Source organism: Cajanus cajan, chromosome 7 (assembly GCF_000230855.2).
Source record: "Cajanus cajan strain Asha chromosome 7, NIPB_CcT2T_4, whole genome shotgun sequence".
NCBI classification, from domain to species: Eukaryota; Viridiplantae; Streptophyta; class Magnoliopsida; order Fabales; family Fabaceae; genus Cajanus; species Cajanus cajan.
This window is the reverse complement of record NC_138523.1, coordinates 6,591,190-6,605,821: the sequence shown is the minus strand read 5'-3', so window position 1 is coordinate 6,605,821 and position 14,632 is coordinate 6,591,190. Positions and strand designations below refer to the sequence as shown.

The following is a 14,632-nucleotide window of genomic DNA, read 5'->3' as shown; positions in this document are numbered from 1 at the left end:
TATGAACGTTTAAATTTGAATGTTGCTGCAATGGTCATCTTCTCTGAAGCTACTAATAAGGATCAAGCCTTCAAAATATAAAAGGAGGAGAGATAGACACAACATATACATGTACAAAGAAAAACATTGTACATGCAATATTCATTGAGCAATTTACCTTAATCAAATACTCTGAAAACAAGTTGAAGCACTACAAAGAACATCTATTTTGCAAATCTTGTATCCAGTTCTTTACAGTCTTTTTGTGTTGTATCTTCATAACATCACATCTAGAAGAGACAAATTAAGCTATTCTTGTAACTCTTGTTAAATTTATTTGTAAGGGTTGAGCCTGGAGAGAATTGTTGAAATAATACTTGGGTTTTAGCTAGAAGTGGCTTGTAAAGAATACTTAGTGTTTATCCAGGAGTGGCTTGTAAAGAATACTTGAGTTTAGCCAAGAGTGGCTTATAAAGAATACTTGGTGTTTAGCCAAAAGTGGCTTGTAAAGAATACTTGTATCTTTTTCAAGATAGTGGAACTCAATTTGGTTGGATTGAGAACTAAACATAGTCTCTAGGTTGGAGACAAACCAGTATAAAAACACTTGTTCCATTTCGTATGTTTCTGAGTGTTTCGTCTGATCACCCTTTAGTACTTCATCTATTTTCATTTTTACTACTTCACTACGAAAAGAGCAAGTTTTTGATATACACTATTTAACCCCCTTATAGTGTGTATAGTATGATGAGTAGTAATCTCAGGATGGTCTGTTGAAAAGATGCTAGGGGGGCTCTCTAAAAATATAAATTTTGCTTTCAACTCGTGACTTTCGCCCACGGTCACGAGTTCATACTAAAATAAGGGCTTGTAAAAAAATTTCCTTCATCAATAATAGACGTCATTATTTCAACTTATTGTATTTATTATTTTCCCCCTCATCTCATACATTAAATTCTAAAACTAATTACAGAATCTAAAACAAACATGACTGAAGATAATGAAATTAATCAAACTCCGAACATCCATGATGCATTGTCTAAGTCTAAGGCAGATGAGGAGGTCATTTCTCCAGAAATACAAAGATTATTGGATAGAGAAGCTCGAATAATCCAACCTTATTAGGAGGAGGTTGAGAAAGTAAATCTTAGATAGGGAGAGGATAGTAAGGAAATTAGTATCAGCATAAAGATTGATATGAACGACAAACATCAATTAATTGACCTACTAAGAGAGTATGTCGATGTTTTTGCATTGTCGTACCATGATATGTTGGGATTGGACCCCATGATCGTAGAACATAAACTACCCCTAAGGGAAGGGTTCCGCCTCATGAAATATAAATTAAGAAGGATTAAGCCCGAATGGTCCCTCGAGATAAAGAAGGAGGTTCAGAAACAATTAGATGCGGGGTTTCTAATTGTTTCGCATTACCTTGAATAGCTTGCAAATATAGTTCTAGTATTGAAAAAGAATGGAAAAGTTCAAGTCCGCCTAGATTATCAAGACTTGAACAAAGCTAGTGCCAAAGACGATTTTCCTCTACCACACATCAATGTGTTGGTAGATGATACTGCGAGGAATACCATTTTTTCATTCATGGATGGATATTCAGAGCATAACCAAATTAAAATGGCTGGTGAAGATCGAGAGAAGACATCTTTCATCACACCCTAGGGCACGTTTTACTATAGGGTGATGCCATTTGGTTAAAAGAATGTCGGAGTTACCTATCCAAGATCCATGGTAACTCTAATCCACGATATGATCCATATAAAGATCGAAGTCTATGTGGATGACATGATCGCAAAATCTAAAGGCGAACATGATCATTTTATCCATTTGAGAGAATTGTTCAATCGTCTCCAGAAGTACCAACTAAAGCTAAACCCTACCAAATGTACTTTCAGAGTTTGATTTGGAAAACTCTTTGGATTTATCGTTAGTGAGAAAGAATAGAGCTAGATCCAGATAAAGTAAAAGTTATCACTGAAATGCCTCCTCCTAAAATAGAAAAAGAGGTTAGAGGTTTCCTTGAAATAGTAAACTATGTTGCGAGATTCATCTCAATTGATGGATACTTGTGCACCTATCTTCAAGCTGCTTCGAAAAAATCAAACAACGGAGTGGAATGAGGAATGACAACAGGCTTTCAACAAGATTAAACAATGTTTGACAAGTCCACCAGTGTTGGTGCCTCTCGTTGAAGGCAAACCTTTGATTTTATACCTCATGGTGCTTGAAGATTCTACGGGATGTGTATTGGCCAGCAAGATGAGACTAAAAGTCAAGAAAGGGCCATATACTATTTGAGCAAAAAATTTACCAATTACAAAACACGGTATTCACCCCTTGAAAAAAACCTGTTGCACTCTGGTTTGGGTTACTTAACGACTGAGACAATACATGCTTAGCCATACCACTTGGTTGGTGTCCAAGATGGATCGCATCAAATACCTATTTGAAAAGCCCATCCTTACTAGAAGGGTCGCCAGGTGGCAAGTACTGCTATTAGAATATGACATCGTCCATGTCACTTTGAAAGCAATCAAGGGCAATGCCCTAGCAGATTATTTAGCACATGGACCAATAGACGAATATCAATCGTTGCAAGATGAATTCCTAGATAAGGAAGTCTTAGCCTTGGGCAAGGAAAAAGATGGACATATTGATGGCAAAACCTAGACCATGTTCTTTGACGATGCATCAAACTTGATGGGGCATGGAATAAGCACCGCACTAATCTTGCCCGAGAATAAGCACATCCTAGTTACGGTAATACTGGATTTTGATTGTACAAATAATATGGTTGAATACAAAGTGTGCATATTGGGCCATTATGTCGCTCTTGACAATGATATCACTAGATTGAAAGCATATGGGCCTTCATGTAATAAACAAACAATATAAAGGGGTAAAAATTCAATTACACCTTATTTTGCTAGATTTGTTACTAAATGGGTCTAAAACTCTTTTAGCTTCCTCAGTGAAGTCGCCATTTGTTGGAATCCGAAAGATAAATTCCGACACGGCCTCACAGCTAACAAATGGTTTGGACATCTATTTGAAAAATCTCATCAACTTCGGATTGTCCGAAGATCGGACTAATCCTCTGACCAATAATTTTGAAAATGGTTCAAAGGAGTCGCCACCAATAATTTACACAAAATATTAGAAAAAGGAAATTGTTTTCGCAAATATTTCACTTTTACTAATATTTTAGCATATCTAATGTAAAGGCATGTGTATTATATGTAATTAAAATTTATAATAAATCATATATGTAAATAAATACTACATTTGAATATATAAACTATATCTAAAATTAGTATACATAAATATTTTTAAACATATAAATTATATTTTAGATTTATGATAAATAATTTTTATTATAACAAAAAAAAATATTTTTTTATTGATATTTATTTTAAAATATTGATATTTAATTTTATGAATAATTATGATAAATAAAAATTAAATTAAATAAAAAAAATTTAAAAAAAAATTATAAATCCTCTCATTGAAAAAAAAAATCCTAAAAATGATAAAAGTTCATATTTAATATATAAATATTGATTTTTATTTTTTATTTAGATAAAATACATAAAGACACCAAGTACTTCGACAATACTTGTAATTTATAAAACAACAATATATTCAAGAGATGAGCGAGAAATACTAAAACCAGTACCAACAATTAACAATAATTGTCATTATAAAATGATATTTTTTACCGACTATTATATATTGGTACAAAATCTTTAGATTAAGGAATAAATTAGTGGCAATCAGATCATTTTTCGTTGTATGGATCCAATTAAATTTAATTGGGTCAAATAAAAAATAGAACAAATCCTATTCAAACCGATCAATAGAGTTAATGAATAAAAATAACATATTATAAAGGGATATCAAAACCTTCAATCACTTTTTGATTTTTATTTTATTAAGAGTAATTTATTCCTCAAAACTTCCACTCACTTATTTCATTCCATTTCTTTCCTCTTTCATTTTTGTTATACCGATCCAATTAAATTTAATTAGATCGAATAAAAATAACACGCAAATTCAATCTAATGATCTACAGAGTTGATGAATAAAAATAAAATAAGCTCTCTTTTTAAAAATATACTTCTCTATAATAAAAAATGCCTATTTGGTTGCTTAATTAAGTTTATAACTAATGTTAAAATTGATTCACGTTCACTAATGAAAGCATCTACTTCTGCTAACTTGTTCTTTGGGGGATTTATTCCTCTAATATATGAAGCGTCAAAAAAAAAAAAAAAAAAAAATCCAAAAAAATTTAAATTATTTGATATGCATGCTTAACCACAGCAAACCTATAACCCCAAGTGTGTGGTTCAGTGGTAGGGGTTGATCCACGCTTAAGCAAGGTCAGGGGTTCGAATCCTGTCTTGTGTATGCAGCCGCGTTAAATTTTGGGAGCAAGTTTGTGATTTTATGAGATTATAGAATTCTACTTTAGTGAAAATAACTACTTAAACAGGTTTTTTGGCGTTAGAGATGAAATTCTTTTAGTGGGCCTTTGCTAACTTTTAATTTAGTAAATAAAATTTTGGATCAAATTGGGTATGGCATGTCATTGACTCCTTGTCCGATAATTATGATGCGTGTTATCTCCTATTTATTATTTTTACTTAAAAAAAAAAGAGGTTAAATTATATTTGTAGTTCCCTTATTTATTTTTAGGATTCAGTTTAGTCTCACTATTTTTAATTTGGCCATGTAATTTAAAAAGAATCAATGTTGTCTAACATTTAAATTAACATTAACGACGTTAATTAAATTATAGATAAAAAAGACAACATTGAACTTTTTTTGCAAATTAGATGACCAAATAAATTAAACATTTTAAAAATAGTAAAACCAAATTGAATATTTTAAAAAATAGTAGGATCAAATTGAATAATAATTTATCTTACAATTTTTTGTCTAGATGAATTTGGATTTTTTTTTTACTTACCTTAACAAGATCATGAATAACAACAAATTGAGTATTTGAAATTAGAAAAACAATGATCACAAAATGAAGAAGTTATCTAATAAAAGATATTATTAGATACGTAAAATAAAATATAAATGTATCTAGACAAAAAAAATTAGATAAATTTTTTTCAATTTAGTCCCTTTATTTTTGAAATATGAGATGTTCAATTTAGTCTCATTATTTTTAAATGAATTAATTTGGTCATTTAATTTTCAAACAATGTTTAATTTTATCCGCTTGTTTAATTTCATTAACGTCAATAATGCTAATTTTGATGGAATGATAACATGGAATGTTTTTTTTCAAAATTAGAAGACTAATTTAAATTATTTAAAGATAGTGAGATTAAATTAAATTTTAAAAATAAATAGATGGTCAAAAAAGTGAAAAGTTTTAAAATCTTAAAAATTTTAATATAACTTAGTGAGAAAAAAAAAATGCAGCCTTTCAGTTTCAACTTTCAAGGGACCATATCTTGTTACTCTATAAAAAAAAGTGCTATCCATTAAAAATAATCAATAATTAAACAAACGGCAGTTTAACCAAACCGGCACGGCATCCTACAATATAAGTAATTTGGAATTATTTCTAAAAAACATATGATTTTTGAACACTAAAAACAAAATGCCAGGAAAAAAATATTTAGATGTAATAGTTTATATGATAAAAATATGTGTATATATATAAATTATAAAAAAAAAACGTTTAATAGGTATTCGACAAAATGAGTTCAAAATTTATGACTTCAATTTTCATATGGACAATAAAAGATTAATTTTTTTTATTTTATAAACACCACAGTAGATTTTCTGTCACTTTCAATGAAGTTTTTAATTTGGTAAACACAGTTAAAAATTAAACCTCTCATTCAATACGACAAAGAAACACAATTATCTTCCAATTATTTTATAATTATTTTAAACATGAACAAATACAATGACTATTCCAAATATTGGACCTTGAACTTATCGACTCTTTGTTGGGCTTTTTGACGAAACTGGGGTTATTTTAAAAGTTTATTACGTAAGTGGGGTTGTTTTAAAACTATTTACGCCTTTGGGGCTATTTATAACGGTGTCGCTATGGGCCATAGCGACACCGGTGACACGTGGCATTTTTTTTTTTTGGTCTTGGTTGGCTGGAATGAGCCACATAAGTGTCGCTATACCCCATAGCGACACTCTGTAAATAAAAAAATAAAAAAACAAAAATAATAGAAACGTAAAATAAAAATAATAAACTGAAGTATTTATTATATATTTATAAAAAGAAAATTAAGCTTTATAAAAATATAATTTTAAATTAAATTATATGTATTTTTTTAAGAGAGGCGCTATGGGCCATAGCGACATGGTGTCGATATGGGCCACAGCGCCACACAATATGTAATCCTGAGTCCTGAATATGATATGAAGTTGCAAATTTTCTATGAATTCTAAAATTATATTGATTGATACTGATGTGGATGGGGCCTATATCTGACTCTGCTACCGACGTTTTTCTTTAGATACCAGGTAAAGTATACAGGAAATGCTAGCAAAATGAACCCCTGCGTGGAAGATGAAAGCCAAGCAAACTCTTAGTCTTGTATAAGAAGATAAATCAAAATAAATGATCAAATTTCAAATTAAAAGTGGCGCTGTGGCCTACAGCGCCACAGCCCACTATATTTTTGTTTTTTTTTAAATTATTAAATAAATTATTTTTAATTATATTTTAATTTATTTACGAATATCATAAAAATATGTATTTATATATTTAGCTATTTCTAATTTTTCTTTATTTTTTATATATTTATTTTTTTATTTACGTTTTTAAATTTTTAAAATAGGTGGCGCTGTGGCCTATAGCGACACAGTGTCGCTATAGGCCATAGCGCCACTGTATTTTTGTTTTTTTTTTAATTATTAAATAAATTATTTTTTATCACATTATAACGGTGTCGCTATAGGCTATAGCGACTTTAGTGAAACTATTTTGTGGCGCTATAGGCTGTAGCGACACTATCAATATGGCTTTCATGGCTTTCGTGGAGTTTAAAAAATGCCACGTGTCACTAGTGTCGCTATGGCCCATAGCGACACCGTTATAAACAGCCCCAAAGGCGTAAATACTTTCAAAAGAACCCCATTTACGTAAAAAACTTTCAAAATGACCCCACTATGGTCAAAATCTTTGTTGTGTCTCACTAGCTAAACAGTGAGGCATGGCCGGCTTAGTATATGAAAAACAAATAAATAGTGATGACCATATCTTTGGTTATATACACAGTTCAACTCTTCATATCATATCAAAGTTGGTTCCTCTCTGCATACCTCAATTATCTTCTCTTTGTCCAAAAGAAAATCTTAGCCTAATAACAACCTTAGCCATATATGGAGAACAATATTAAAAAAAAGAGACCTATGTGTCTCTTGGATTTGCCTGAATCGACCTTGGATTTCATTCTGAAGCTCCTTTCTCCAATAGATCTTTGTAAAATGTCAAAGGTGTGTGTCTCTTTAAAGGGTAGGTGTCAAAGTGATGACTTTTGGAAAAACCATATAAAAGAGAAATGGGGTAGAGTGATTGGTGAAGCTGTTTATAAGGAGTGGGAATGGCATATAACAATTGCCAAACAAGGAAATTTGTTGAATCAACGAACCAATAATCAAATTGGGTCACTGGGTTCTTTTAATGGTGTTTGGCCAAATCTACATCTTCGTTCATATTTGGAAGATCACAAGGTCCTCAATGGTCAACGGTCAAACAACTTCTTCATGTCTTTGTATTTCTCTCTAGACAGTGGCATCTTCTGGTTTCCTGCTCAGGTCTACAAGGTAAAACTTGCAACTGGCTTTTTAATTTGTTAGTGAGTCATTTTATTAATATCATGTATCTTTTTATTGTAATCAATAAATTTTTTCTTTGCAGGGGCTAATGGTTCACAATGCGTTGGTTAGCTATGACTCTCAATCTGATACTTTTCAAGCAAGGTATATGTGCAAAAAGTTTATTTATTATATGTATTATGGGTGTAAATTTTGGTTTGCTATGCACACTCACACACATATTTATTTGTTACATATTGTAAGTGGATCAAAGTGGAAGTTTTCTTTGAATTTAATATATATGTGAGTGCAATTATTTTTTATATAAACATTTGATAAAGTTTTATTATTTTATCATATCATTTTTTCATTAATTAATATGGTTTAGTAAGAGGATGAATTGTTATTAAATATACATGTGCAAAACAGATTTATATTGACGGTGCATGTAAATTAATTTTTCTTCATATTTATCATAAACATGTCATAAATAAATGTGGAATATCTTTGAAATATGTAACTGAATATTACTGAATATTATATATATATATATATATATATATGAAGCTTTTATAGAATTTTCTATATAATTTACTTTATGAAGTGTATATTAGGTGAAAGTGAGAGTAACTAATATTGACCATATATACAATCAAAATGAATAGTTTAAATAAGATTTAAGTGAGAAACAAATGTCACATCTAACGATTTTGTTTTGATATACTTCTTAATAAATATTTATAAGTGAAAAAAATAAATATTTTAAATCAATGAAATTTTTTTCACACGTTAAAATCAACTTAAAAAAATAAAAGACTAAATTTTACTTTTGATCTCTCTATTTTTGTCAACCTCCAATTTTGATACCTTTATTTTAAAATAGAAACACTTAGTCCATCTATTTTTATAAATACAAAATTTTAGTCCTAATATTAATTTAATATTTATTTATCATTAAATTTTAATATTATTTTGTGATGTGATTTGTCATCACTTAACTAACATGATATTAATTAACATGATATTTAGTGACATGACATATATAAATAAAAATTAAAAAAATAATATAAAAAATTCTCATTGATATCTATTTATAGGTGATTAATTAGTATTTATTTTATTAATAAAAATCTTATTTATGTTTTTTTATTTTTAAATATTTTGTTATTAAACTCATATCACTTAAGTATAAGTTAAATATTAAAGTTTAATGATTAGTAGATGTCAAATTGACAAGATGGTCAAAATTCTATATTTTTTTAAATTAGAGGAACTAAATATCTCTATTTTAAAATAGAGAGACCAAAATTATAAATTGATGAAAATAGAGGATCAAAAGTGCAATTAGTCAAAATAAAATAAATGAATGAATCTTTAAAAAAAAGATTAGAGTACATAAATTAATTTTTTTTAAATCATAAATTAATTTTAACTCAATAATTTAAAATTTTATATTATTTTATTATTTTCTTTTTCTATAAGTGGTTATATATTTTATCCAACCACAATTTATATCTAAAATTTCGAGAGCAAAAAAAAATCTAAATTTGGATGGTTAATGACCTTTTTCCTTTAGCAAAACAGTTCATTTCCCTACACTATGCTTATGCTTTCACCTTTCTCAAGTTACGTTGAAGGTAAAGTTTTTTTTTTCTTTTTGACAGAGAAAGTAAAGTTAATGACTTATTGGTTTGTTGAGTTTTATTGAGTAGATGCCACTTTTGTGATTAAGTGGATGATTAATGTTAGGTATCAAAGTGGAGGTTGGCGATGTCTAGGGAAGAATATTGAGTGGGATATGGTGAGGATTCCCACACTTGATTCACCTCCTTATGCTATGCACATTTCTGACTGTTTAGACGACTTGAAACCTGAGGATCATATTGAGGTTCAGTGGAGAGGAAATACACAATGTCCTTATGGTAAGTTGTACATTTGGATATGTCTAACACTCTAATTGTTATTTGTCTTTACTAACATAAAAACATAATTGTTTATATATTATCTCATGTGACACTTTAAAATATATATATACATGTTTAAATTAAATGTTATGTAAATGTCAAAAACTAAAAAAAATAAAATACTTTTTATTTTAAAAAGATAAAAATTAAAGAAAAATGTCTCACAAAGACTAAAATTAAATAAAATCATTTTTCATGGACTAGACTTTTATGTAGAGTTTATTTTTGACCATTAAGCTATATTATTAAAATAAATAAATAAATGATTATGATACACTAAATAATGATTAAATTTCATCAATTATTAAAATACATAACAATTAAAAATAATTCTAGATGGGCGAGAGGCATTTTTTTTGTCTCTTACTCTCACCTTATACTCTTAATGAAAATTAAAATAGAGTTGCTGTAAGATGTGAGTGAAATGAATATAAAAAAAAAAAAAAATTATATATCTTTAAAATGTATAATGATAATTAAGCTAAAATGCATTGTGGTAAGATGTTAAATGTTGTTTGGCAATGTTTCGTGCAACATAATTTATATATTATATTAATATATAATATTTGACATTAATAGAATGGATTTGCCTTAATTATTTTAGTAGAAGAGAAAAATGCATATATTTTGATTTTTTTTTCTTAGTTTGATCTTCTAATAAATTTGAAAAGGTTCACTTTAATCTATCTCTTAAAATAATTTTATTAGACTAAATTGGTCAATGTCAATTTCTTGTAGTGAAGTGACAAATTAAACTTCATATAATGCAGCATCTCTCATAGATGGTTGCAGAACCAGCTTACCCTACAAAAGAAAATGCTAAGAAAAATTTACGTTTTGGAATTATCATCATATTCATTGAAACAGAAATCTCATAATTTAAACAAGTTATTTGGACCTCATACCAAGATGACAACATAGAACCTTATGGAAAACAGCAAATCCTAAGACAAGTCATAATAAAGCCCCAAAACACAAATTACACATAATCTTTCAATCAAACTGAGCTAGATAACTTTCTCTTGGGCCTAATCACAAAAATTTGGATCGGAAGTGTGACACTAACAATCTCTTATAGTTTATCAAATATGACCTAGTTATTGTGGTAAATTAACCGAATGACTATTTTAGTCTTGATAGGTACTTTAAAGACTAAAATAAATCCTTTTAAACTTAAGTGAATGAACTTAAAATGAATAATAATAATAATAATAATAATAATAATAATATGACGAAACAAAATGTTTTTTTTAGCCAAATAAAATCTATTACCCATGTAAGTTGCGACAAGATTCATTATTTTTAACTTCATAGCATACAATTATAACGTGAATGTATTTCAGATTGGTGGTATGCTGTTATTGGTCACTTGGACGCGTGTCAGAAAGGAATTTATTGTCAGTGTCATTGCAGCGGTGAGAATTTTCTTTTTTTTATTCCTTGAACCCTGAAACACTCTGGTTTTCGGGGTGAATTTTTCTTGAAAGTAATAAAGAGGATGGAAAAGAAAATATTAATATGTTAGTAATCGACTTGTTGAAGACAGTCACGACAATCACTTTGTTGTTTTTAGTTTCAGCATATCAGTAGACGCTTGAAAAAATTTTAGGAAGAGAAAAAAGATGTATAATATATGATTGACACATATGACAAATATATCTATAAAAAAATTGGGATCCAATTTTCTCATATTAAAAGTAACGTTGTTTATTATCAAACATGTGGATCAACTAATCATTTAAAATTAGTCTAATGCTTAAATGAGGAAGAGTTAATAATTAAAAGTAAAAAATCTAAATTTAATTTTCATTGTGATTGTTTTTATAATAATTTTTATCTTTATAAAAAAAAATAAAAACATGTGGATTAACTCACTTGATAATTTTGATTTCAAGTTTAGCAACAACATTAAATAATCAAAGTTAAAATTATTTATAAAGATTTTACTTGTTAAAACTTTACTATCTATAATGATTTTACTTGATTTTACGTAAGTTGTCTTAATTAAAAAATATATGTAGTTTATACCTATAAAAAAATAGTAATGCTATGTTGTCCCATTGACATACGGCAAAGTGTGTTGGAATAAATTTTAACCAATCAACAAAATTAATGTAAATGGCTGAGAGAGAAAAATGTTATCCTAAGATAAACAATTTTTTTGCTTCTAACGAGTTTAGTAAAATTTAGCCTTTTTCTTAATTCATAGATTGGACTAGAAGCAAGTGAAATTGCATATGTTAATATCTATGGATGTGCTGTTTTTAAATACAGATTTACTTTGGAATAAAAAATAAAAAAATAAAAATTTAGTTTCATGAAATTTGAGGCAATGGGTACCTATCTAAATTGCACCTAGTTTCTTTTTGAGATAGAAACGTTGATCGTGGAGTTCAGGCAATACCCTGAAACATCAGGCATGAGACGAATAAGGTTGTCTAGGAAGAAGTACGAGGAACAAGCTGAACGAACTGGCGGATTCTATGGAGGAATTAGAAAGCTTCATAATGAAGATGAGATTGAAACATGGAAGAACCTCTTCTCACGTCAAGTTCAGGTACATACATTTCTTTTATTTTTAATAAGCTTAAGTGTAAAAAGTTTTATATCATCCATCAATAAATAATTATCATCTTCAACATGATTTTTCACGTAATTATATATGTAAATAAACTTATTAGTAGTAATAGAAGTATCACCTTTAAATTAACAGTTTAGCTTTTTGTATCTTAACAACAGATTTCGCCTGTGTTATATATGCCTCCAGTAGCAGCACCAGTCCAATTCTTCTAGATTTTGAAGCCAATCTCAGGTACATATCAGTGTGTTATGAATTGTTCAATGAAATTGAAAACTCTACATTTCATTTGAGTAATAAAGATTAAAAGCTCTTTAATTTCCTCCTGACTTAAATATATATATATATATATATATAAACTGAAATATATTTTTAATCTATGTAAAATGAGTAAGTTTTGATTTTGGTTCTTGTAAAATTTTTGCTTCTTTTCATCTTTCTAAAATTTTTAAACATTGTTTTTAGTTTTTATAAAATATTTTTAGTCCTTGTAAAATAAATAATTTTGATTTTGGTCCTTGTAAAATTATTATTCTTGTTCTCTAACGATGATTTTAAAATGTATAAATAATATTTATTTTAAAAGTCTATAAAACTTTTTAGAGATGTCGCACACTAATATAGTATTAGTGATAGTTGTAGGTAGTACCAGAGATAATTACTTAACCTTTTAATGAATAAATAAGTAGTTAATAATGATTATACAATAATAGAAACTAAAAATAATTTCTAAATTTTAGAATGATGAAAAATAAAGAAAAAAAATTATAGAGATCAAAATCAAAACATGTTCATTTTTTAGAGACTAAAAACATATTAAAGTAAAAAAAAAAAACAAGATTAATGAATAATAATAAAATTAGATATAATTTTTTTAATTAATTTTACTCTGTTTAATATCATTATCTTCAAATTACCTTTCACTTTATTGAGATTATATTTTCAATGACTCTTTTATTCTTAACTAGAATTTTAACATGTGTGCACAAGTTTAATGTTTTATTATATATAATTAAAATTTAATATAAATTATATTTAAAATTTAAATAAATAGATATTTTTAAATATATAAATTAGATTTTAGATTTATGATAAATAATTTATATTATAACACGAGATTATTTTTACTTTTTGATAATTTATTTTAAAAATATTAAAATCTAATTAACAAATAATTATGATAAATAAAAATCGAATTAGATATGATGATAAGAAAATTCTTAAAGATTCTTTCGTTGAAGAAAAACTTTTAAAAATAGTCTCAGGCAAGATGGTCATTCATGTTTTATATATAAGGATAGATGTCAAGTTCTAATAAAATGTTGTATAAGAAAATAAATATATTTTAATTAAGATTATCAAAATTAAATGATGTTAACTAATTTAATGAAGTTAATTATTTTTGCTTATAATTAAGTGTGGTGGTAGTATAACTTTTATCCCTTTTGTTTGGTTTGTGATTTTGTACAGTCTCTCTTTTCATTAGTTAGAATTATACGTAATACATAGTTTGCAAAACTTTGTGGCGTTCTGGCTGAATTACATTGCAATATCTCCTTATGCAGAGAACTTGTAACAATCTTTATTGAACACTGATTCACATTATCCTTTTTGTGGTTTCTAACTGGACTAGATTTTATCCCAGGGTTCAACTGCTTTATTTGTGAAGGAAATTAGTTGCAATTGGCTTTGCAAAACCAAGCTGTTGAAGCTAACTGTTATTAAAGAAACGTTGATGCTGTAATATAAATTTCACCCAAAAAAGGGAACATTTTAAGTAACTGTTTCACGGATATTTGTGCATTCATACTTCATATTTTTACTTGACTGTTTTTCTAAAATGTGTTATTTTATTTTCTCGTATAAAAAATTCTTCACTTACATTTATGTGTACGAGTAATGAGTAATGCTCAGTAGCATGGACAGGAATTTGGGATTTTGATTCCTCCTGATTTTTTCTCTCTTACATATTTAATATGTTGCGTCATCGTCTTGAATTTCTCAAAAGATGGTTTCATTTATCAGCATTGGTTCTTTATGTCAACCAACAATAAGACTTACTAATTAAATTGATAAACCAAAGTAACTTTGATGAATAATGTTAATAATGTTAAGAGTGTAGAATATAAATTTGAATGTGGTAAGACTCTTTTATTTAATGAACTCATTTATTGAATTAGACTCTCTTTATGTATTTAAATCTTAATAATTGGTGTTGCTGTTTAGGATTTAAATACATAAAGATAGTCCAATCCAAAAAATCAATATGTAATTAACAAACTGTGACCTT

At 27.8% G+C, this 14,632-nt stretch overlaps 1 protein-coding gene across 1 annotated transcript; it reads left to right on the top strand.

Moving 5' to 3' along the window:
• The first annotated feature begins 6,717 nt into the window (after positions 1–6,717).
• LOC109813730 (F-box protein At2g32560) lies at positions 6,718–14,149 on the top strand. The gene is made up of 7 exons (XM_029274437.2): positions 6,718–7,809; positions 7,904–7,965; positions 9,550–9,722; positions 11,108–11,179; positions 12,140–12,321; positions 12,504–12,576; positions 13,988–14,149. The coding sequence occupies exons 1-6, from the start codon at positions 7,366–7,368 to the stop codon at positions 12,555–12,557; spliced, it is 987 nt and encodes a 328-aa protein (XP_029130270.2). The 5' UTR covers positions 6,718–7,365; the 3' UTR covers positions 12,558–12,576; positions 13,988–14,149.
• Positions 14,150–14,632: the final 483 nt, after the last annotated feature.

Coding starts and splice junctions, on each gene's coding strand:
- LOC109813730 (XM_029274437.2), top strand. CDS start 7,366: ATGGAGAACAATATTAAAAAAAAGAGACCTATGTGTCTCTTGGATTTG. Junction 7,810..7,903: donor TTCCTGCTCAGGTCTACAAG/GTAAAACTTGCA, acceptor TTTTCTTTGCAG/GGGCTAATGGTTCACAATGC. Junction 9,723..11,107: donor AAATACACAATGTCCTTATG/GTAAGTTGTACA, acceptor AATGTATTTCAG/ATTGGTGGTATGCTGTTATT.